Consider the following 25,424-nt stretch of genomic DNA (forward strand, 5'->3'; position numbering starts at 1 on the left):
CTCCTGTTGCAATTTGCATTCCCAGCACCCAGACCTCCTTAGGCTTGTTCCAACTAACCCTGACCCTTGCAGCCATGAGCTATCTTCAATTTTAGCCACATGTTCAAACTTTAGCATTGATAGCGTACATATAATATATCTACACACTGGTTATAAACCTGATAAGTTTGGTGAATCTAACGACAAAGCAGGTGATGCTATCTGCAAAATACATTTGGTCAATTTGTTTTATTTCTTACCTCAAAATCATATTTATTTCAATACAATCAGCAATCTATCACAGGGTCTTGCTTCTTCACAATAAATTGTGCACAGTGAGTCACATGATTCTAGCTTGTTCCTGATTAGAGATATTGAGAGTGTTACAACTATCCTGTGTTACAACCATCCCCGGTCTCTCCTAAGTATCACCGCTATGATAACCTTTCAGAGGAGGATACACCCTATTCCCTACATAGTGAATAAGGAGGCATTTGGGACTCAACCTTCACTACTGTGTGCCCTCTTCTGATGTGTAACATGGGAGATTTACATATATCTATCTATTCCTGTAGTCGATAGTACGGCACATTTTTATATGCGAAGGGAGGTCCTCGGGACTAATCACACAGGTTCTCTAACCTCAGGGAGTGGAGCATGGGAATAATAGGCAGAGGTATAAGGAACAACAATAATTTATTTTACACCCCATTTTAATCTTCAGCTACAGGCATACATGTTCCTTGGAAGCTCTAGATAATACTGATTCCCTATCACAGGACATAAAAACTTTAGGTGACATACAAATCCTAAATTATTCGATATATGCCTGAGCTATGGCATAACACAGATCAGATGAATTACTCGTGTTCACAGAACATGTTGCACAATACTCTCAGGAGGGAATGCCAAGGGAAAAGCAGAGTGGGTCAAATTAGCATACGGGTACTCTTGCCACTTACAAAATCCCCGGATATACTTCAGAATTTGGACTAGCCCAATGTTGCCACTCCCATCCTCCCTGCGCATGCCAACCTTCTCATGGTAATGCGACTATGTAGAACAACAAGAACTGCCAAGTTAAACACTGAAGGCCACACCCTTAATTACAATCAACAATCTCACACACCTGGCACTGACAGAGGCACAAGGCTGCATTCACCAACTCAACAGTTCCACCCTGTTACATCTTCCCCCTCTATTTTTTAAATGTGTCCTCGCTTTTAACCAAGGAAGTAAAAAGTTTGCCACGCTGACCCTCGACATGTGAGCCCCTCAGGGGTGCATGCTTAGTCCCCCCTCCTGTACTCCCTGTTCACCCACGACTGCTTGGCTGCGCACAACTCCAATCCATCATTAAGGCTGCTTAGACCACCTATAGAGAGGAGGTCAGTGATCTGGCAGTGTGGTGCCAGGACAACAACCTCTCCCTTAACATCAGCAAGACAAAGGAGCTGATCGTGGGCTACAGGATACGGAGGGCCAAGCACACCCCTATCCATATCGATGGGGCTGTAGTGGAGCGCGATGAGAGCTTCAAGCTCCTTAGTTCCACATCACTAAGGAATAAACATGGTCCACCCACACATTTGTGAAGAAGGTACGACAATGTCTCTTCCCCCTCAGGAGGCTGAAAATATTTGGCATGGACCCTCAGATCCTCAAAGTTCTACAGCTGCACCATTAAAAGGCATCTTGACTGGTTGCATCACTGCTTGGTATGGCAACTGCTTGGCATCCGACTGCAAGGCGCTACAGAGGGTAGTGTGAACGGTCATGCCATCCAGGACCTCTACACCAGGTGGTGTCAGAGGAAAACATTTGTCAAAGACTCCATCCACCCCAAGTCACAGACTGTTCTCTCTGCTACCGCATGGCAAGCGGTACCAATGCACCAGGTCGGGAACCAACAGGACCCTGAGCAGCTTCTACCCCCAAGCCATAAGACTACTAAATAGTTAACCAAATAGCTAACCAGACTATCTGCATTGACCCTCTTTGCACTAACACTGCTGCTACTGTTTATTATCTATCCTGTCGCCTTGTCACTTTACCCCTACATATATGTACATATCTACCTCAATTATCTCATACCCTTGCACATCAACTCAGTGCTGGTACCCCGTGAATATAGCCAAGTTATTGTTACTCATTGTGTATTTATTCCTCGTGTAATATTTTTTTCTATATTTTTCTCTCTGCATTGTTGGGAAGGGCCTGTAATTAAGCATTTCACTATAAGTCGACACCTGTTGTTTAAGAAGCTTGTGACAAATTACATTTGATTTGATTCTGTAACACAACACTTTGAGCCCGGGGGCCGACCCCTGCTGTAGAACGACAGGAACAGCCACTGGCACTGACAGAGGAATAAGGCTGCGCTCACCAACTCAACAGTGCCACCCTGTTACACATGTACCATCCATGCCATGTGATGTGGTGGAAACCTGGGATTCTGGCCCTTAGTCACCTTACCACCCAGAGAGGAATGGCTTACTGCAGTATGCTTCTGTGTTTGTAGTTAGTCCTTACAGTAGAATCCATAGGCCACCTCTGAGTTCAATAGATACACAGTAAGTACAGTGCTGCCATCTGCTGGCCATTGTGAGTAATCAAGGGAGGCTACTGTATGAGGCGCCACAGTTTTCCCTCCTAGGAATAGAGGTGTTTCTCAATCTCAACCCAGTCTTCAGTGACCACAAATCAGTAGTTTTACACGTGGTCCATTCCAACACTAACACACCTGATTGAACTAGTCCAACTAATAATCAAGCTCTTATGATTAGTTGAATCAGGTGTGTTAGTGTTAGAATGGATCAAATATTGAGAACAGTGGCCTATAGAGGCCCTCATGTCCTGAGCATGTATTCCAGCATTAGATGGGGTTAGCTAAGTGGCTAGCTGGGACAGTCTGACATAGGGATCCTCCTTGCACTGCTCCTCCTGCCTCCTCTCTCTCCTCCTTGCCTGCTGCTCTTGACTGATCCCTTTCGGTGGCCCAGAAGACTGCACATGGCCCCAGCCCCCAAGTGCCTGTACAGCCGGGAGGAAGCAGTACCCAGAGGTATGTAGGGTAGGGTCCACTGGGGGCAAGGTCAAGGGGGTGGTGGTGGTGGGGGGCATGTACGCTGGAGGAGGGTCTTCATTCTCACTGGGTGGTGAGCAGGTGGACATAGAGCTAGGTCGGGGTGGGAGGAGCTCTGACTTGGGCCATGCCATGATGATGACATTGTTGCCGTTGTTGTTACCAGTGTTCTTACTATCTTCCGTTACTACAGCGCTCATAAGACCATCAGACACTCCCTCTGTTGATCTGGACAGGCCAGCACTGACCTGAGGCATCGCCACATAGCCCTCACTCGACTCCAAGAGGGATGGGGCAGACCTCTCCAAGGAGGAGGGAGAAGAGGGGTCAGAGTTAGAGAGAGTGTTGTCGGACTCCTCACAGGGAGGCTCCAGACTCAGAAACTCACTTGGCGCCGGTGAACTGTCACCACACAAGATGTAAGGGCCACTGAAGCTGAAGCCGGATGAGTCTAGAGCAGGAGGGCAAGATCTGTCCACAGACAACAGAAGTAGGGAGGAAAAGTTTGGGTCATACTTCTTCCACCCCTCCTTGGTAATGGAATGGAACAGTCCATTGGCCTTTACATCTGGGGTCAACCACAATGGATTATCTGAAGAGCTGCAACACAAGAGTGAGTTACGGCTTAGGGTTGAGCCAGGTCACCGTGTGTACGAGTATTCTTTTATAAGTGTTGGATAGTGTAGGTTAGAAGTATAAAGATATGAGCTAATTTTACCAGCTAAAGCAGAGACTGATATCCTCCTTGCTCTCCAGTGTCTGTACGCTGCAGATGTAGGTCTTTTCACTTCTCTCACTCTCGGGAAATAACAACCTATCAGGAGACTTCTGGGAAAGAGGACATACCATTATCTGTGAGTGATGAACTATGAAAGATGGATACATGCAGGCACGTGCACAGATAGAGGTCTACCTGTGCCCGAGCACCTGCCCCTTTGGCCTTCCACTCCCGTTTTCTCTCACACTCGCCATTTTGGTTGGCGGTATATTTTTTGTATACAGTTTTTGTCGTTGTTGTTCTGAACCCATTGCCCCCAAGTCGTCGTGACATCGTCAAGTTCACTAACTAGCAGATTTACATCAATCAACATTAATGATCAGCTGATAGCCTACCCTCTTTTCCCAATATCAATCATGTCTTTCGGAGGCACTGTAACTAGCTTGCTTACAATTTTGTAAATGAGTGTAAATAGGCCAATGCTAAAACGTAGGTTATGAATTTCGAGATATGAATTGCCCCTTTTATCATTTTGAGCACCTGCCCCATGAAAGGTCTGTGCACAGCCCTGGATACATACATTGTAATTTATAGTGGTTATGAAAAATAATGTTTGTACAGTCTAGACAATTTTTATTATTATTGAGTGCAGTTGTCATATAGCTGAATAGTCCACAGTGAGATGCTTTGTGAATAATGCTGGATGAATACTCAGCCATTCAGATGTATTCAGACTTACCTTAATGACCTCTCCCAGTGCCTTGCTCTTGAGGGGCGACGGGACAGACACCTCCCACAGGACTACCCGCCTACAGACAGAAAACAAAATAATCAATCAATGGATGGATAAATGAATGAATAGAATGACAGGTAACTGCCAAAATAAAGGATAGGGTGTTGGACCACCATGAACCAGAACAGCTTCAATGCACCTTGGCATAGATTCTACAAGTTTCTGGAATTATATTGGAGGGATGCAATGCCATTCTTCCACGAGAAATTACATCATTTGGAGTTTTGTCAATGGTGGTGGAAAATGCTGTCTCAGGCGTCGCTCCAGAATCTCCCATAAGTGTTCAATTGGGTTGAGATCTGGTGACTGAGAAGGCAATGGCATATGGTTTACATTGTTTTCATGGTTTACATTGTTTTCATGCTCATCGTGACCACTTGTGGCCTGTGGATGGGTTATTGTCATCCTATGGGGGCATAATCATGTAGCCAAAATAATGGTCTGCCCAGCATTTTTATACATGACCTGATGGGATGATGGGATGTTAATTGCTTAATTAACTCAGAAAACACACCTGTGTGGAAGCACCGGCTTTCAATATACAGTACTTTGTATCCCTCATTTACTCAAGTGTTTCCATTATTTTGGCAGTTACCTGTAGTTTAACACTAGTAATAACACAAGGGTGAATTCAAATGGTAGAAAAACAATAAAAACATTTCGAGAAGTCTGATTAATCACCTGTGACAGGCTGGTATGGTAACATAGAGAGCGATGAAGACAATGGCCACCAGTACACTGATGAAGATGTAGAGGAAGGTGGTGATGGACCAGGAAGCTACCAGGAGACATGGGACAAAACATGCATATGTAAGAGTGGAAAATGTAGTTGATGATCATTGATGAGTAATTGATTAGTAGTGTCTGGAAATTCCTGTCTGTCACGTGAACTGATTGAGATGGCGGTTGCTTCAAGAGAACAGTCATATTTTATCAGCTCCTGTATGCTGCCTTCATCAAGTCTAGTCTTAATTTCTTCTTGTTTCACTCTCTGAACCCTCCAAATGGCGTGTTACACACATTTCAATATTATGGTAGTTCAATGATAAAACATCGAACTCATCCAAGCTCATTTTTCACATGAAAGCAAATATCATGGCTTCACATTAGACTAACACATGGAAGCAAAAAAACGCTCTCCAAACATAATGAAAGTCTTTGTTTGTTTTTGAAAACATTCTTCAAGGGATTTGAACTTTGGTGCCTTTTCATTCAGCATCACATTATAGTTTTTTGAGCTCCGCTGCTTTGATATGGATCACATCCCCTCATTTGTACTTGTTTTAGTTCAGACTGGTTATCGCTGATGATAAAATATGTTTTCAGAGTTATTTGCAAAAAATAATAGAATTAGCTTGGTCCAAGTTTGTGCTCTTGCCAACTCTATTGCTGTCATTATCAAGCCATATATAGCAAATTACATGACAATGAGTGACAAGGAGTTGGCATGATGGCAAAAACAGACCCTCAGGCTAGGATAGAATAGAACAATAGAATAGAATACTATTAAAAACATGCTTCAACCAGGAGATACAATCTAGGTCCATTACCTGGTCGTGAGGTCCACTCCACTGTGTCGGTCCATTCTGAGGGGGGTCCTTCGAAAGTATCACCCCTTCCCGGGACCACCATGGCTCTCACCTTAACCAGGTAGCACTCAGAGGGGCGCAGGGACCTCCCCAGGATGGAGAGTGAGAGGGACCCCTGGGAGACATTGAGGAACCTAGTATCCTCCTGAAAAAGAAAAGGTTGGACAGAACCAAGTGAGACATCAGTCATCATCAAATGATCTATTCATGAGATGCTTAAAAAAGCAACAGTCTATCTCGCTTGATGAGCATTCTTTAGATGATGACCTAGATATGATCAAATGTAATACTGAAAATGAAAAGACATTGCTTTTGGATCATCCCACTTCCTGTGAAATTATAGCACAAAAATAGATCAAATACTTCTACCTGAGTGTCATTACTCCAGTAGTGCACCTGATAGGCGAGTTCAAAATTTGATTTTGGCGGATTCCATTTTAGAATCCAGTTCCCATCTCTCGCTTCTATCTGCACGTGGAGTGGACGGTTTGGACGAACTGTGTAGAGAGATACATCAAGAATCGGACATCAAGAATCTTTAAAGAGATTGAACTTGATCTTAAACAGGCTGGTGTGATTACAGACATATTCAATCTCTCTTTATCCCAGTCTGCTGTTCCCACATGTTTCAAGATAGCCACCATTGTTCCTGTACCCAAGAATGTAAAGGTAACGGAACTAAATGACTATCGCCCAGTAGTGCTCACTTCTGTCATCATTAAGTGCTTTGAGAGACTAGTCAAGGATCAGATCACCTCCACCTTACTTTTCACCCTAGATCCACTTCAATTTGCTTACCGCCCCAATAGGTCCACAGACGATGCAATCGCCATCACACTGCACACTGCCCTATCCCATCTGGACAAGAGGAATACCTGCTCAGCACAAATTTTTACAGATGCACAATTGAGAGCATCCTGTCAGGCTGTATCACCGCCTGGTACGGTAACTGCAGCGCCCACAACCGCAGAGCTCTCCATAGGGTGGTGCTGTCTGCACAATGCATCACCGGGGGCAAACTACCTGCCCTCCAGGACACCTACAGCACCCAATGTCACAAAAGATCATCAAGGACAACAACCACCCGAGCCACTGCCTGTTCACCCTGCTATCATCCACAAGGTAAGGTCAGTACAGGTGCATCAAAGCTGGGGCCGAGAGACTGGAAAACAGCTTCTATCTCAAGGCCATCAGACTGTTAAATAGCCATCACTAGTACAGAGAGGCTGCTGCCTACATACACAGACATGAAATCATTGGCCACTTTAATAATGTCACTTCAATAATGTTTACATATTTTGCATTACTCATCTCATATGTATATACTGTATTCTACACTGTCTACTGTATCTTAGTCTATCCCGCTCTGACATTGCTCGTCCACATATTTATATATTCTTAATTCCTTTACTTAGATTTGTGTGTATTAGGTATTTGTTGTGAAATTGTTAGATATTAGATGTTAGATATTGCTGCACTGTCGGAACTAGAAGCACAAGCATTTCACTACACCCGCAATAACATCTGCTAAACACGTGTATGTGACCAATACAATCTGATTTACGAACGTATGTATTTTTTGCAGGACGTAACATATCATACGAAATGGATGACGTTGTACACAGTTGTGCACAATTCCCTGGACCAGTTTTGGCTCATGAGCATGAACTACTGGCTAAAATTATACAAAACCTTCAAGCCTCACTTTTGGTAATACGCTTGGGAATCAGCAGAAAATTGTATTGATACCACAATACAAACTCCAGGTGGCAGCATTGATACACAATCACTGAGGCAGTATATTTTCTGGATTGCATCAAAACAAATATCATCATAAATTGAGTCTCAGCTATGAGATTTTATTCTCCCTCAAATATCACCCCTGTGTCGGAGTGAAAATGACTCACTGTTTTTATGTGTTTTAAACGTTTTGCTGTTGCATGTGGGGATGAACTCCACCTCTAGCTGTTCTGAGTCTGGGACAGGGAAGGAGCAGCTGTATTTGAGCATTGGACCCCTGGATGGAGCGCTGACCATGGTGTTAACACAGCATTTCTGGGCTCTGGAGAGATGGCGAAAGGGAGAGAGAAATGGATTCAATGCTGTGAAGGAGAGTAGACATCCTTGAGACTGAAGTGTAGTCAACTGTTTTGTCTCTCATCCACGGCCACACACACATGAACGCATGCACGCACACACGCACACACACAGTGCTTTGGCAGCAGATCCTAACTCACGGTGCAGTGTGGTTGTGTTTGCTGGACAGATGGAAGGTAAGGAACTGAGCCAGGTCTCTCTTCACCTCCCAGCTGCATGTCACCACTTTCTCGTCATCCACCACACACTGCGCACTGGAGGGGCCTGGCACAGGGTCTGCGTAAGGGAGGGAGGGAGGGAGGGAGGGAGGGAGGGAGGGAGGGAGGGAGGGAGGGAGGGAGGGAGGGAGGGAGGGAGGGAGGGGAGAGAGACAGAGAGAGTCAATTAGGGAGGACGTGAGTGAACAAAAGGGAAGAAGACATTGATGCACGACTGAGCAATGCTATTCCAAACACATAACATGATGAGATCACAATGCCCTGACACCCCCACGTAAATCACACACAATGCTATAAAGTCACTGATAACAATTTAATTACAAACTCATTACAGTCCTATAAAACTAATACATTAGGATGGTTTATGTTTATGCACAGTTCATTCAGAAAGTATTTAGACACCATTACTTTTTTTTTCATTTTGTTACGTTACAGCCTTATTCTAAAATGTATTAAATAGTTTCTTCTCCTCCTCAATCAACACACAATAACCCATAATGACAAAGCAAAAACAGGTTTAGACATTTTTGCAGATAAAAAACAATTAAAAAAACGAAATATCATATCTTCTTGTGTATGACACTACAAGCTTGACACACATGTATTTGGGGAGTTTCTCCCATTTTTCTCTGCAGATCCTCTCAAGCTCTGTCAGGTTGGATGGGTTAAATCACTGCAAAGCTATTTTCAGGCCTCTCCAGAGATGTTCGATTGGGTTCAAGTCCGGGCTCAAGGACGTAAAGAGACTTGTAGGGAAGCCACTCCTGCGTTGTATTGGCTGTGTGCTCAGGGTTGTTGCCTTGTTGGAAGGTGAACCTTCATCCCAGTCTGAGGTCCTGAGTGCTCTGGAACAGGGTTTCATCTTTCCCTCGATCCTGACTAGTCTCCCTGTCCCTGCCTCTGAAAAACATCCCACAGCATAATGCTGCCACCACCATGCTTCATCGTAGGGATGGTGCCAGGTTTCCTCCATACGTGACGCTTGGCATTCCGGCCAAAGAGTTCAATCTTGGTTTCATCAGACCAGAGACTCTTGTTTCTCATCGTCTGAGAGTCCTTTAGGTGCCTTTTGGCAAACTCCAAGCGGGCTGTCTTGTGCTTTTTACTGAGGAGTGGCTTCCATCTGGCCACTCTACCATAAAGGCCTGAATGGTGGAGTGCTGCAGAGATGGTTGTCCTTCTGGAAGTCTCACCCATCTCCACATAGGAAATCTAAAGCTCTGTCAGAGTGACCATCAGGTTCTTGACCTCCCTGACCAAGGCCTTTCTCCCCCGATTGCTCAGTTTGGCCTGGGGGCCAACTCTAGGAAGAGTCTTGGTGGTTCCAAACTCCTTCCATTTAAGAATGATGGAGGCCACTGTGTTCTTGAGGACCTTCAATGTGGAAGACATTTTTTGGTACCCTTCCCCAGATCTGTGCCTCGACACAATCCTGTCTCAGAGCTCTGCGGACAATTCCTTCAACCTCATGGCTTGGTTTTTGCTCTGACATGCACTGTCAACTGTGGGACCTTATATAGACAGGTGTGTGCCTTTCCAAATAATGTCCAATCAATTGAATTCACCACAGGTGGACTCCAATGAAGTTAAACATTTCAAGGATGATCAATGGAAACAGGATGCACCTGAGCTCAATTTCAAGTCTCATAGAAAAGGGTCTTAATACTTATGTAATTAAGGTCATTTATTAATATATTTTTTTTACTGTTTTCACTTTGTCATTATGGGGTATTATGTGCAAATTAATGAGGGGAAACAAATATTTAATACGTTATAGCCTTATTCTAAAATGTAACAAAATGTGGAAAATGTTAAGGGGTCTGAATACTTTCCGAAATCACTTTATGTACAGTAGGATTGCCACTCACCATCCTCAGTCATCCAGGTCACTAGAGAGCTCCACTCACTCCACAGTCCCATCTTCCCCTTTGCCCTAACCTTGGCCTCATACTGGCAGCCAGGCACCTGAGCTTCAGCCTCCACACTCAGCTGGGTGTCCTGAACCTTCACTGCCTGCACAGAGAGAAACACACAAAGACTATGGTTGAGTCCCAAAAGGGCCTCACAAGGCTCTGGTCTAAAGGTGTGTACTATAAAGGCAATAGGGTTCCATTTGGCAGGCACATTATGTGTGCATCTAAATTTACTAAAGTAGCTCTCCATTGGTCACATACATCAATTCAACGTCTATTCCACGTTGGTTCAACATAATTCCATTGAAATAACGTGGAAGCAGCATTGATTTAACCAGTGTGTGCCCAGTGGGTTCCTTTCTTCATCTCATTCCCTACATCTGCACTAGTGTGAAGCACCTGGTCTGGACAGGTGAAAGTAGACTTCCTGAAATAATCTTTAAATTGCTTTCACCCATCCTGTGGTTTCAAATCAGTGCAGATGAAAGGGTGGAAACCACTTCAGACTATTGAGACAGAGCCCTGATCTTTATCTGACTCCCGCCGGTGGCATTGTTTTCTGTACTTCCGCCGTGTGACATCCTCTCAGTCTCAGATAGTGGCACGGTAATCTTTGGTGAGGATTGTGATGTGCAAGATGAACGAAGCAGGAACATGGACGTCACCAGGACCTAGCTTTCGGTACTTTAGCCCCGAATGATTTTGGGTCAGCCCCGAATCTTTTGCGCTACTGCAATGGTGAAAAAAAAGTATAGTCAACTGAATATAAAAAATATAAACGCAACATGCAACAATTTTAACAATTTTAACAATTTTACTGAGTTAGTTCATATAAGGAAATCAGTCAATTATAATAAATTCATTAGGCCCTAATCTATAGATTTCACATGACTGGGCAGAGGCGCAGCCATGGGTGGGCCTGGGAGGGCATAGGCCCACCCACTGGGGAGCCAGGCCCAGCCAATCAAAAATACTTTTTCCCCACAAAAGGGCTTTTTTACAGACAGAAATACTCCTCAGTTTCATCAGCTGTCTGGGTGGCTGGTCTCAGACAATCCCGCGGGTGAAGAAGCCGGTTGTGGAGGTCCTGGGCTGGCACGTGGTCTGCGGTTGTGAGGCCGGTTGGACGTACTATCAAATTCTCAAAAATTATGTTGGAGGCGGCTTATGGTAGAAAAATTAACATTACATTTTTCTGGCTGTGTTTAACTCAATCTTCTCTAAAATTGGATTAGTTCGGCTAGTTAGCCACACTTACTTACAACATTCAAGAAGATCAAAATCCGTATTCCCATGAAACTGATTGGGATCAAATGGTTGGCATGCATGCAATGTAAGATTTTTGTTTTCACTGAATCTCCGTTTGGATATTAGGTTACAATTATGCTGGGTAATGTTAGCTAAGTTGAGGTGAGTGCTCATGGTCATTAGTCTAGCATTTAAAAGCAATGCAGATGTTCTCTACACACATACATTAGGCCTATAGCCTACCTGTTGCGCTACGCTGATTTTTTCCTGAACTTTCCAATACTTTTCTGATGCATTTCAGTCAATTAGCCTACTGATGTGAATACACACTGTACACTTTTCCCATAGGCTATTCAAGTCATTTGACATATTTTTTGTTATTGTTTAAAAAGGTCATACAGTAAGGCCTACATTGTTTTAATAACAATATAGCTGAAACCACTATTGGCTTCATTGACTTACTGAATTTATGCTATTGTAATTTTAGGCTAGGCTACTAGCTGATAGATTATTTTAAATATTATTCTAACAGTAGGCCTTCCTATACAATAACAATTGCGGGAAAATTCTGTTTAAATACGTGAGTGCCACTGGAAAGTTGATGGACTATAATTTCCTACTCATATTGTAGGCCTAAGATCTGTGTATCCACTCTTTTCATTGGCCTATGTTATTTGTTGCATTTAAGACATGGGTTGTTTGACATTTACATATTGAGATCACTAAAACAGAGTAGCTTGACATTTTGATCATTTGTGTGGTATAAAAAAATATTATTGTAATGTCTCCAGTGATAGAATTATCATTAGAATTACAGGAAATTATTTCAGAAAATTCCTTATTTTTCTCACCAACAAACCCCTCAGCCCCTGGTCTTCAGGACTGAGCCCCCAAATGTTATGAAACTGGTGACATCTGCAGGAAGCAGAGAGGTAGTAATGAAGGATTCTAAAGAAGTGATTAATGATTTTGTCACTGAGCAAAACTACCCTATGCTTGTGCTTTTTTTGCGTGGGATATCTCATGCCATGATGAATAACCATGAGAGTTAGCATGTCTTTTTACAAGAGGGTCGGAAGACATAAGCAATATGTTAACTAAACAGTCCTCCTACACTCATAGAAAAAGAAGTGATATCCAGAACCTAAAAGGGTTCTTCAGCTGTCCCCATAGGAGAACCATTTTTGGTTCTAGGTAGAACCCTATTGGGTTCCATGTAGAACCCTTTCCCTGGAGGGTTCTACATGAAACCCCAAATAAATCTAACTGGAACCCAAAAGAGTTCTAACTGGAACCAAAAAGGGTTCTACCTGGAACCAAAAAGGGTTCTCCTATGGGGACAGCCAAAGAACCCTTTTGGAACCCATTTATCTAAGAGTTTGTACTGTATTTATGAAATTCAGAAGCACATGTCTTAGATGAACAGGAGTCTTTGAGAGCACATTGTGTGTTAACCTGGTCCCAGATTTGTTTGTGCTCTTGCCTGCTATCCCTGACAATGAGTGATAGGGAGTTTAAAATATATAGCACAGACAAGATATGGCACTCAAGCTAATTGTTTGTTACTCCAGTACATACTGTCCAGTCATCCTGGTTAGACCTCCTGTAGTTGACCTGATAGTTGAGAGTGGGGGTCAGGAGGGACGTTGGGGGGTAGGGGCTTTCCCAGCTGAGCAAACGGCCCCCTCTCTCTACAGGCTGCTGTGATAAGTGGACTGGTGGACGCACCCTCACTGTAATACACAGAATAGTCAAATACAGATACAGGACCCTATATATTTGGTAATCTGCTAGCTAACTTGTAACTAAAATTAAAAATGTAGATGAAAAATTATTGAGAACCAATGATTTATGACAGGGGTCCTGTAATGTTTAAACTCACGATTCTTAAACAGAAGCAGGGCAGGGGGACAGGAGGTCTTGAAGAAGAAGACATGGTTGGTATTGATGCCAAAGTCACGAGTGTTGTACTGACACTGGGCTGTGAGCTTGCTGTTGTTGGCATTCAATGCTGGCTGACCATAGGGTTTACACAGGGACTCACTGGAGGGACAGAGAAAGAGAGGGGAGAGAACGCGAGAGAAAGAGATAGAGACATGAGTTAATTGAGTACATTGTTTCTCGGTGTCCACATTTTCCTTCTCCCTCCCTCGTTCTGTCCTCTCATCACCCCATCAGCTCTATCCTTACCGGTTCTCAGTGTCGTCCCAGTAGTATAGGGCTAACGGGGCTTGTGAAGACGCGTGCGGACTCTCTTCCCAGCTACAGCGGACGTAGGAGCTGTAGTCATTGTAGCACCGCAGGGACTCAAGCACAGGGGACACTATGGAGAGAGGGAGTGGGAAGAAGGCTATAGACAATAGAATTAGACCACATTGTGCTGTATGATGTAGTGTACAGTTCTCTCTATAGGGCATAAAAATACATTTCCAAGTGGGTGGCAGTGTTGTAATATTCTTTATATCTTAATAAGATTTTCTATAATGTCCACAATTAAACATTTAACCATATGTCCAAATTATACATTTTGTTGTCATCGATATCTGCTAAAAAGATTCTTAGACTTAGACCCACTCTACCATGATATTGTTTGTTCTCCTGGATTGTGCAGCGTTCTTTTCCATTATAGCAGAGGACCAGGGGAGGGAGAAGCGATCCACAAGACATCCAGAAGATAAGCATGTTTCCTGGGGAGCGCAGGAGGACAGGTCCCCCGGAGCAGAAGAACATGGGTAAGGGTCAGCAGGTGGGTCTCAGTAATTAACCTTCCAGATCTAGACCATCCTGGGCCACATTATGTGGACTGACTGCTATATCTGTCAGGGTTCAGAGAAAAATGGCTCAGATACAAAAGGTCTCTCTCATGCGCACACAAATATCATAATTCTCAGAAAAAATGACATCACTACCACTCACTTCCCTTACAGTATATTCTTCACTAAGTGACTCTGATGTTCCTCACACCATCCACTGTGACCACACATCCGTTCTTCTTACCCTTGTTATCTTTCTCTGTCTGTATGTGTTCCAAATGCCCCTCTATTCCCTATATATAGTGCACACTACCCTATGGGACCTGGTCAAAAGTAATGCACTTTATAGGGATTATGGTGGTATTTTGGACGTCGCCTCTGTCTCATATGTCAGTGGTACTGTCTTCATTGTAATGTCATTTTATCAGGCACAGACACTTTGGAAGAGAAGAATGAAAATGAAGTGGGAGACAGTTGTGACTGTAGTGGCATTGAGAAATCCCCCTCAGATACAGTGTGTGTGTGTTTGTGTCTCTGTGCGTGCATTTAACAATAAGCATTCTAAGAATACATTGTGGGATAGAGGTTAAAATACAAAGAGATGGTAAGAATCCCAAAAACTTATCACATTTGTAAGCTTATATATACAGACAACGCAAGTTATTCTCACCTAGTCTCCTCTTAAGTGTTCAGTGAATTCTGTAGTCCTATTTCCAAGAACTTATGGTGTGCGAGAAAATGTCAAGACTCAAGACAGATCTGTTCTGTCTGTAGCCTCAACTTTTATCTGCTTCCTCTTTTCATGCGGCTGTTTACCATGTAGTCATAAATTACACTTAATCAGCATTCAGCTCCATCACAGTGTGATCAGTATGCTCCCAATGAGCACAACACATTGAAAAAAAAAAACTTTTCAACCAGATATACATCTTTTCAACATATTTTCAACCAAAAAGGTGTCTTTTCAAAAGGTTCAACATCTTTTCACATCTTGTGCACATCTTTTCACATCTTGTATGGAAATGAAATGCTGCCCTGAGGGTAGTATAAGTAGCATAGTACGTATAGTATGCATGAATTATGAATCACTTTCACACAATTTATTTAAAACTTATTTAAAACTTCTGTCATCTTGTAATCGTCTTGCTGTTACACAAAGGTGACATTCTAGCCCAAGTATTTTATGAGTGATGGGGATTTCCAATGAGGTGCTAATAAACAGTGTGAAAATTGATCAATGAAGTCTTTAGTTGGTTGAGGCAGTGTCATGTTACTACAGTAATTGTGTGCATCACAAATGGCACTCTATTCCCTATATAGTACATTACTTTTGACCAGAACCCTATGATCCCTGGTCAAAAGTAGTGCACTAAATAGGGAATATGGTGCCATTTGGGATGCAAACAATTGATGTTTTATTTTATTTTTATTTCACCTTTATTTAACCAGGTAGGCAAGTTGAGAACAAGTTCTCATTTACAATTGTGACCTGGCCAAGATAAAGCAAAGCAGTTCGACACATACAACAACACAGAGTTACACATGGAGTAAAACAAACATACAGTCAATAATACAGTAGAAAAATAAGTCTATATACAAAGTGAGCAAGAGGTGAGATAAGGGAGGTAAAGGCAAAAAAGGCCATGGTGGCAAAGTAAATACAATATAGCAAGTAAAACACTGGAATGGTAGATTTGCAGTGGAAGAAAGTGCAAAGTAGAAATAGAAATAATGGGGTGCAAAGGAGCAAAATAAATAAAGAAATACAGTAGGGGAAGAGGGAGTTGTTTGGGCTAAATTATAGATGGGCTATGTACAGGTGCAGTGATCTGTGAGCTGCTCTGACAGCTGGTGCTTAAAGTTCGTTCCTGTCACATCCTGACCCTAGTAAGAGGTTATTTTCTATGGTAGAGTAGGTCAGGGCGTGACGGGGGTGTTTTGTGTTTTTCTATGTTTTGTATTTCTAGGTTTTAGTTCTAGGTTTCTATTTCTATGTTGTTTTTTGGGGGGTTGATCTCCAATTGGAGGCAGCTGGTCCTAGTTGTCTCTAATTGGATATCATATTTAAGTGGGGGTTTTCTTCCTGGGGTTTGTGGGTTATTATATACTGCTCAAAAAAATAAAGGGAACACTTAAACAACACATCCTAGATCTGAATGAAATAAATAATCTTGGCACTGTGATGGCACTGTGATAGACTGCATCCAGTTTATTGAGTAGGGTATTGGAGGCTATTTTGTAAATGACATCGCCGAAGTCGAGGATCGGTAGGATGGTCAGTTTTACGAGGGTATGTTTGGCAGCATCAGTGAAGGATGCTTTGTTGCGAAATAGAAAGCCAATTCTAGATTTAACTTTGGATTGGAGATGTTTGATGTGAGTCTGGAAGGAGAGCTTACAGTCTAACCAGACACCTAGGTATTTGTAGTTGTCCACATATTCTAAGTCAGAACCGTCCAGAGTAGTGATGCTGGACGGGCGGGCAGGTGCAGATAACTTGAAAATAAGGGAGAGCTTTCTACTCCGCTAGCCAGCACCTCGCCTTAATAGGTGTGCATTTATTTTTGTTCTAGAGCGATCGGTTGAAAAGCATGCATTTAGTTTTACTTGTATTTAAGAGTAGTTGGAGGCCACGGAAGGAGAGTTGTATGGCATTGAAGCTTGTCTAGAGGGTTGTTAACACAGTGTCCAAAGAAGGGCCAGAAGTATACAGAATGGTGTCGTCTGCGTAGAGGTGGATCAGAGACTCACCAGCAGCAAGAGCGACATCATTGATGTAAACAGAGAAATGAGTTGGCCCAAGAATTGAACCCTGTGGCACCCCCATAGAGACTGCCAGAGGCCCGGACAACAGGCCATTCGATTTGATACATTGAAATCAGAGAAGTAGTTGGTGAACCAGGCGAGGCAATCATTTGAGAAACCAAGGCAATTGAGTCTGCCGATGAGGTTGCGGTGATTGACAGAGTCGAAAGCCTTGGCCAAGTCAATGAATACGGCAGCACAGTATTGTTTCTTATCGATGGCGGTTACGATATCGTTTAGGACCTTGAGCGTGGCTGAGGTGCACCCATGACCAGCTCTGAAACCAGATTGCATAGTGGAGAAGGTGCGGTGGGATTCGAAATGGTCAGTAATCTGTTTGTTGACTTGGCTTTCGAAGACTTTAGAAAGGCAGGGTAGGATAGATATATGTCTGTAGCAGTTTGGGTCAAGAGTGTCCCCTCCTTTGAAGAGGGGGATGACAGCAGCTGCTTTCCAATCTTTTGGAATCTCAGACGACATGAAAGAGAGGTTGAACAGGCTAGTAATAGGGGTTGCAACAATTTCTGCAGATAATTTTAGAAAGAAAGGGTTCAGATTGTCTAGCCCGGCTGATTTGTAGGGGTCCAGATTTTGCAGCTCTTACAGAACATCAGCTGTCTGGATTTGGAAGAAGGAGAAATGGGGAAGGCTTGGGCGAGTAGCTGTGGGGGGTGCAGTGCTGTTGACCGCGGTAGGGGTAGCCAGGTGGAAAGCATGGCCAGCCGTAGAAAAATGCTTATTGAAATTCTCAATTATAGTGGATTTATCAGAGGTGACAAAGTTTCCTATCCTCAGTGCAGTGGGCAGCTGGGAGGAGGTGTTCTTATTCTCCATGGACTTTAACAGTGTCCCAGAACTTTGAGTTTGTGTTGCAGGAAGCAAATTTCTGCTTGAAAAAGCTAGCCTTGGCTTTTCTAACTGCCTGTGTATATTGGTTTCTAACTTCCCTGAAAAATTGCATATCCCGGGGGCTGTTCGATGCTAATGCAGAACGCCACAGGATGTTTTTGTGTTGGTTAAGGGCAGTCAGGTCTGGAGAGAACCAAGGGCTATATCTGTTCCTGGTTCTAAATTTCTTGAATGGGGCATGCTTATTTAAGATGGTGAGGAAGGCATTTAAAAAAAATAACCAGGCATCCTCTACTGACGGGATGAGGTCAATATCCTTCCAGGATACCCGGACCAGGTCGATTAGAAAGGCTTGCTCACTGAAATGTTTCAGGGAGCGTTTGACAGTGATGAGTGGAAGTCATTTGACCGCTGACCCATTACGGATGCAGGCAATGAGGCAGTGATCGTTGAGATCTTGGTTGAAAACAGCAGAGGTGTATTTAGAGGGCAAGTTGGTTAGGATGATATCTATGAGGGTGCCCGTGTTTACGGCTTTGGGGTGGTACCTGGTAAATTGATTGATAATTTGTGTGAGATTGAGGGCATCAAGCTTAGATTGTAGGATGGCTGGGGTGTTAACCATGTCCCAGTTTAGGTCACCTAGCAGCATGAGCTCTGAAGATAGATGGGGGGGCAATCAGTTCACATATGGTGTCATTTAGGTCATTTCGGTCCCTTTGGCATGCCAGGACTGCACTTCAGTAGCAGAGCAAATCCACCAGTCCTTAGCTAACCCACAGACAGACAGGGAAATGCCTGAGTCTGGGTGTTGTGTTCCAAATGGCACCCTATTCCCTACATATTGCACTACTTATGAACAGAGGCCTATGGGGTGCCATTTGGGACGGAGACTGGAAGCTGTGCTGGGCTGCTAGAGTAGCTTATCCTGCTCACTGTAGAGTAAAGGGAGAGGCACAATACCTGTGGAAGAACTCCAGTCTAGTCCCTAGCAGGGTGATGATTTGACTCTTAAATGTATGATACTCACATAGACCACTGATGAGGTTTTTAAGCGGACCCAAAACGGCAAAACCTACAATCGAACAACATTACTGTGACACAAAGAAAAAATATGATTTTGAGGTAAGAAAGACATTTTTTGGACCAAATTTACATTGGCGATGGCATCACCTGCCTTGTCGTTAGATTCACAAAATGTATATCAGGTTTATAACCAGGGTGTGTAGATATATTTGATGTAAGTTAGCAATGCTAAAGTTTGAACGTAGCTAAAATTTAAGATAGCTAATGGCTGCAAGGGTCAGGGTTAGTTGGAACAAACCTAAGGAGGTCTGGGTGCTGGGAATGCAAATGATGGGCCCACCAAGCCTGTATCCCAGGACTACCATACCACTGTCACAACTGTGACTCTGAGTGAATATGTCCAACATTCATTCATTCTCTCACACACACACACACACACACACACACACACACACACACACACACACACACACACACACACACACACACACACACACACACACACACACACACACACACACACACACACACACACACACACGTGGTTTTGGAAAATTTCATGTGACATTTCACATGTGAATTTACGTGGGTTTTTTAGAACACTTCACATGTGAAAACGTGTTTTTGGACAACAAAAACGGTGTCTATGATACACACACAGTGCTTTTAACATAGTATTTTCATCTTACATATTTGACACACATGACTGCATTGTGTATGTTATGTCATCATCTGGGATTTGAACTCACAACTGCTTGGTTCACGACTTTATGATATTTCTGCTATGCCACCACACCTGTATTGCTACACTTTGGACTTATATACTCAAGAAAAACTATGCTACTGTATTTATCATAGTGATTCAGGGGTAACATTAAAACAGAATAATATGACCCACCAACATTAGACAACTATACAGAAAACCCTGAGATTACTGAGATAAGTAAATTAAATCAATGATGAGAGAATAGTCAGATTAACTGACAACTATTTTTCTAAGTGCATACTGTAGATCAGTGTGGTCACCAACATTTTCTGAGTCAAGATTACTTTCGCATTCAAAAAGCAAGCTGAGATCTACTGCTCAGATTTATTTTTACATTAACCTCACACAAACAGTTTTGTAAGAATGAGGTTTGGGCAGTAGGCCTAATACATTATCACAGCATATTGGCTATATGATTGGCCTGCCAATATTGTTAATCAGACCATATTATTATTTAAAAACTCGAGCTTTGATAACAAAATAGATCAGTTGGTTTAGCACTTGTGAGGCACTGTGGAGCATGAATTGAAATAATTTGCTTTTTTATTTTACTGGACTGATGGTACCTGCATCTGATGGTCAACGAGATCAAATTACGACATCAGTGATCTTCAGGTCGAAAAGTCGGAGCTCTATAGAAAGATGCCCGCGTTTCCGACTTGGAATTCCGAGTTGGATGACTTTAAAATATTTTTCCCAACCGCCTCTCACGGTCCCCGCTCTCTCCTTCCTTTCCTCCGGTGACTGACCAGAGAGAGGGGACACCGTCTTCCACCTGATGGCGAAACTCGAGTCGCATCGCATCTGCCTCATGCACAAATTCATATTGTTCCTATGACCAGAGAAAGTTAAATATTCCTTAATATTAAAATCGACACGACGAGCTGCTAATAATAATAAAACGCAGGGCTATCGATACTTAGCTACTCATTCATTGCAGCTGCATCCCGAGCGGAAGTACGGAGACGAGCGTTTTGTAATATTGTTGAATAAAAACAGTGACAGTGCTGAATATAAACTTAAACATGAACTTACTCATAAAAACAGCAGTTAATTCGTTGACAGTCTCTCTGTGGCCATGAATTGGAAAGTTATTAAATCGTACGTAGGCTAATAGCCTATTAACCTTGGCTATGGCCAAGGCCATGGAAGCTCTGTAGGCACGGTGATTTGAGCTATCTGATTGGGCAACACAGTAGGTGCATTCGATTTAGTCACAGATTTGCCGGTCCGCCGGGTAGGCGGAGTTTGTCTAATAGAAACACTTTTCTACCCGGTGCGCAGGACTTTTGAATCAAGTGCCTCTACTGGCAACAGCGCAACACGATTTTAAAAAAGAAGCGCAAAGCCTTTATCGTTCGTTGGCTTTTCCACAAAAATATTTGGTGATCGTCTAGGAAAGCCTTTAAGATCGACCGTACTAGATGGTAATAGGCGCTCGCGTTGCCACTAGTGAACGGTAGGACATTTACATTGAAATAAAACGAAACCCGTGCCATAATTTCGCAATTTCAATTATGGCACTGGGTCTCATATTCTAGAGTCTGGCCTGTGATCAATTCAGGGTCTGCGTCACAAATGGGACCTTATTCCCTACATTATGCACTACTTTCACCCAGAAAATTAGTGCACTCAAAGTAGTAGGTTTCCATTTGTGATGTAACAAGGCCTTATTATGTTGTTTTTACTTCACTTCCATAACTACCACAAATAAACCAGCCCTTTGCCATCTGTTCCTGGCTGTAAGCTCTCTGAACATCTACTGTTCTATTCAAATAAAGTTATTCTATTTGATTCTATTAATTTCTATTCAATTAAATTATATTGGATTCCATTATATTTCCTTAAGGCCCCTCACCCCTATCCCTCATGAGCAGCAGTCATACAGTGCCCTTCTAATGACAAACCTGGCATGTCTGTATCAAAGTCACACATACAATTAACCCCTGAGCTCAGATCAGATTCTCTCAGTTCACAGCAACACTGTTCACTTCACTCCCACCAGAATCCACCTGGTCACGTACTCAGAAACACTCCTCTAGTCAGTCAGGTGTGTTTGTTGTTTTGCATTTGAGAAAACACCATTTGAGAGAACACCTGACTTTTCACAAAAGCATCACTTTCTGTGGCTTATCAAGTATACTATGTTGGACTATGACCTTGTTGTTTAGGTTAAAACAATCTGACATACTCTTAATCTCTACTCAGTCCAGTCAGAAGAGGATGGGCTACACATCTGACCCGGGTCTCCTTTCTATGTTTCTTCCCTCGACTGAGTTTTTTTCTGGCCACTGTGCTCTCACTTCTGCTTTTCTTGGTCTTTGGGGTCTAGGCCGGGTTACTGTAAAGCACTGTGATAACTGCTGATGTCAAAAGGGCTTTGTCAAATAAAATGTTATTGATTGGTTGATTAAGGTCAAAGAGTGTGAATGGGATGCAACAGTATACTGCAGTTTGTTTGTGTTCAACTCCCTTTTCCATTCACCATCTGTCTGCAAATTAAATGCTTTAACATTGTGTAACTTATATGCCGGGAGGACCAAACATGAGACACATATTGAAGATGAGAGAAAACAATAACACCTAAGGACTGATAACGAATGAGGGCTAAATAAAGTGATGAAGTCCAGGTGTGCCTAATGATGGGGCGCAGGTGTGCATAATGCCGGTTGCCAGGTGTGCGTAATGATGGGTTGCCAGGACTGGTGGTTAGTAAACTGGCAACATCGAGTACAGTAGCAGGAGTAGACATGACACATTGTAACTATTTGTCATTTGGAGACCGGCAGAACTAAGGAGGATCAAGGTGTTAGCCAGATAACTTGCCTAAATATTCATATTTTTTATTTCTTTTTTAAAAATAAGCTTGGCATGGTCTTATTGGCTCAACAACCAAAAACACATATCTAAGTTCATCTCTTAATTAACCAGAAAATCAATAGTTATTTCTGGTTATTTATAAAAGTTAGCTGGCTAGATTCTGCTCTGTAGTATACCCCTCTGAAATGTTTTAATGTGTTGTTGTGTCTCACTTTCTTTAACTTCCTGTAAGCAAGTGTCAAACCAAGCAGTTCCTCTTTCTTTCTCTGAAAAATGTGCTCTTAGAATTGTTTTGTGGTATTTGATGGAGATATTCTAGCATCAAATATTAGTTGTTGGTTGCACTTTCACATGTTATAGTGTTGAGAGAAATGTATACATACAGTAACTAATGAGGAAGTCCTTACTGTTCTCAACACAAGTTCACAAACACCCTTCCCATCCTAGATTATAATAGTAATATTGTTAGGTTTTTGAAAGGTGTTGTGTAGGATTGTAATTCGCACTCTCCATAAGGGTGATATCGAAGGCCTACATTAATTAGTTGTATATTGATTAGGCCTACATTAATACGTTCTATATTGATTAGACCTACATTAATACGTTCTATATTGTTTAGGCCTACATTAATACGTTCTATATTGATTAGGCCTACATTAATAAGTTATATATTGATTAGGCCTACATTAATAAGTTATATATTGATTAGGCCTACATTAATTAGTTCTATATTGATTAGGCTTACATTAATACGTTCTATATTGATTAGGCCTACATTAATTAGTTCTATATTGATTAGTCCTACATTAATTGATGCTCTTACTGACAAATTTACCTTTTTTTGTAGCCTGAAAAGTCGGGACACCTGAAATGGGGCTGAAACTGTCCCGGGAAATACAGGATGGTCGACTTACTATACTAGACTACAATGTGTATTACCATGAACTTCTAAAAGGCCTACCGGTAACCAGTGATGTATTGTTTAAAAAAATATGTGCGTAAACTCTGATTGCCGGTTGCGGTGAAAAAAGTAGTACTGCTTATACCTTCAACGCATAAAAAAAGGTGGTTAACAGTGTTTGCTTGTGTTTACCTTGCACTAGGCCTACACTACTGCCACATGAACACATCCAGAATAGGTATCCTACATTCAATATATAGTAATACGAGTTGAATCAAAACATGTTTTACACCCTAGTTCATGAGTTGTCCATAGTTCATGTGATAATGCTAAGAGTCTTCACAAATCATGTAACATACCTTTCTTTCCTTACATTAATGACATTTATGACAGTGCTATTTGTCATTATTAAGCATTTAACAATTGAATTAGAACACTGAACTTAAACCCTGTACGAATCAAAGATCTTGGAGATCAGCGAAAATGCACTGTAAGGTCTAAGTGTAACTATGCCTACGTAACGTTTCATTACGTTTCACTGTGAAAACAGTTTTCATGGGAACACAAATCTAAAATAATGTAGACCTATACCGTTGCAAAATGTAATGCTTCTAACCGAAAAAGTCAACTATAGGACTACTGTCATTAACGTATGTTGGATGAATTGGATGCGCATTGGTGTCTAGCTGTAGGCTAGTTGTCTAGTGATATTGTCGACCATCATCAGCTGATCCAGGAAAGAAATCAAATATAGTTTTTTTTTTATTTAACTATGCAAGTCAGTTAAGAACGCATTCTTATTTACAATGACGGTTTACACCGGCCAAACCCGGACGACGTTGGGCCAATTGTGCGCCGCCCTATGGGACTCCCAATCATACAGCCTGGATGATTGATGGAATAAAGAAAACCAGTACCCACGAGCACCTGAAAAACATAGCAATGAGCGCTCTAAACAGTTGACTGACAAAAGCAAACAACGATAAATCAATGGATACATCTAATGCATTGGAATAAACGCTATTTTTTAAATCAGGGAACCATGTCAAACAAATGGTGAAAATGAAGACGCACAAAGGAAAATCTATGCGCAAAGGAGCTCAGCAGAGGCCGAAATGCATCACTACTGGATGAACAACTCTGCCACATAGAAATAAATGGTTTAAACCATTACAGAGGTGCGAGTTAAACATTTTATTTGTTATATTTACCACTGTAAAACATATTTACCACTGCATTTTAAACAGATAGGAGAACGGTTAAATTAGCATTATTTAGAGACTTTTATTTATTATTTAGACTTTTGTTGCATTTTGGGGAGCTAACGTCTCATTCAGGGAAGCTGAGCCCCCCCGGCACCCTCGTAATGCCCTTATGCTAATAAACCTCTCAAAATGCCCGTAGGCAAATGCAATTCATATTAACCTCACCACTCCCATCTAGTGACCACAAAATGTTACTCTCATTCACTTGATCAGAAAAGGAAATGTAATTTTCAGTTCATTTTCAATGTGATGTTTATTTTTAGAAAACCATTCCATAGTGAGTTCACAATCATATGGACTGTTTTCCTAATAGGCACTCTTCTCAGAAATAGATTTTCAGAAGAAGCCTTTATTTTCAGGAGATACTTACACACATCTCATAAAATGGTTTTTCTCCAGGGCTTCTTCTTTTTGTTACTGATAGACTACTAGGTCACATTAATGACTTACACTAACGTGCAACCTTAGTGTGTCATCATTATGAAATATTAGAGCCCATAGCAGATCCTAGATCAGCACTCCTGCTCAGAGACACTTTGTGAATTCCAGAACTAACACTGAGCCAAGGTCTAGAACAGCCAGCCAAGTCTAATAGACTA

The 25,424-nt window shown here is 42.2% G+C and overlaps 1 protein-coding gene across 7 annotated transcripts; it reads right to left on the minus strand.

Moving 5' to 3' along the window:
* Nucleotides 1-658: 658 nt before the first annotated feature.
* On the minus strand, nucleotides 659-21,199 carry LOC106607440 (interleukin-3 receptor class 2 subunit beta). Of its 7 annotated transcripts, none has more exons than XM_045720651.1 (14): nucleotides 20,875-21,199; nucleotides 14,220-14,327; nucleotides 13,831-13,990; nucleotides 13,523-13,683; nucleotides 13,219-13,373; nucleotides 10,348-10,492; nucleotides 8,402-8,537; nucleotides 8,072-8,226; nucleotides 6,534-6,661; nucleotides 6,126-6,309; nucleotides 5,257-5,353; nucleotides 4,522-4,591; nucleotides 3,783-3,889; nucleotides 659-3,664 (listed from the first exon to the last, which is right to left on the minus strand). In XM_045720651.1, the coding sequence occupies exons 1-14, from the start codon at nucleotides 20,984-20,986 to the stop codon at nucleotides 2,869-2,871; spliced, it is 2,514 nt and encodes an 837-aa protein (XP_045576607.1). In that variant the 5' UTR covers nucleotides 20,987-21,199; the 3' UTR covers nucleotides 659-2,868. The 7 variants fall into 7 exon arrangements, with proteins under 7 accessions (XP_045576607.1, XP_045576606.1, XP_045576608.1 ...); XM_045720650.1 differs by having other exon boundaries at nucleotides 3,783-3,892; nucleotides 20,875-21,197; XM_045720652.1 differs by having other exon boundaries at nucleotides 3,783-3,892; nucleotides 14,220-14,456; nucleotides 20,875-21,195.
* Nucleotides 21,200-25,424: the final 4,225 nt, after the last annotated feature.

The sequence above is a fragment of the Salmo salar genome, chromosome ssa06 (genome assembly GCF_905237065.1).
Source record: "Salmo salar chromosome ssa06, Ssal_v3.1, whole genome shotgun sequence".
Lineage (NCBI taxonomy): Eukaryota > Metazoa > Chordata > Actinopteri > Salmoniformes > Salmonidae > Salmo > Salmo salar.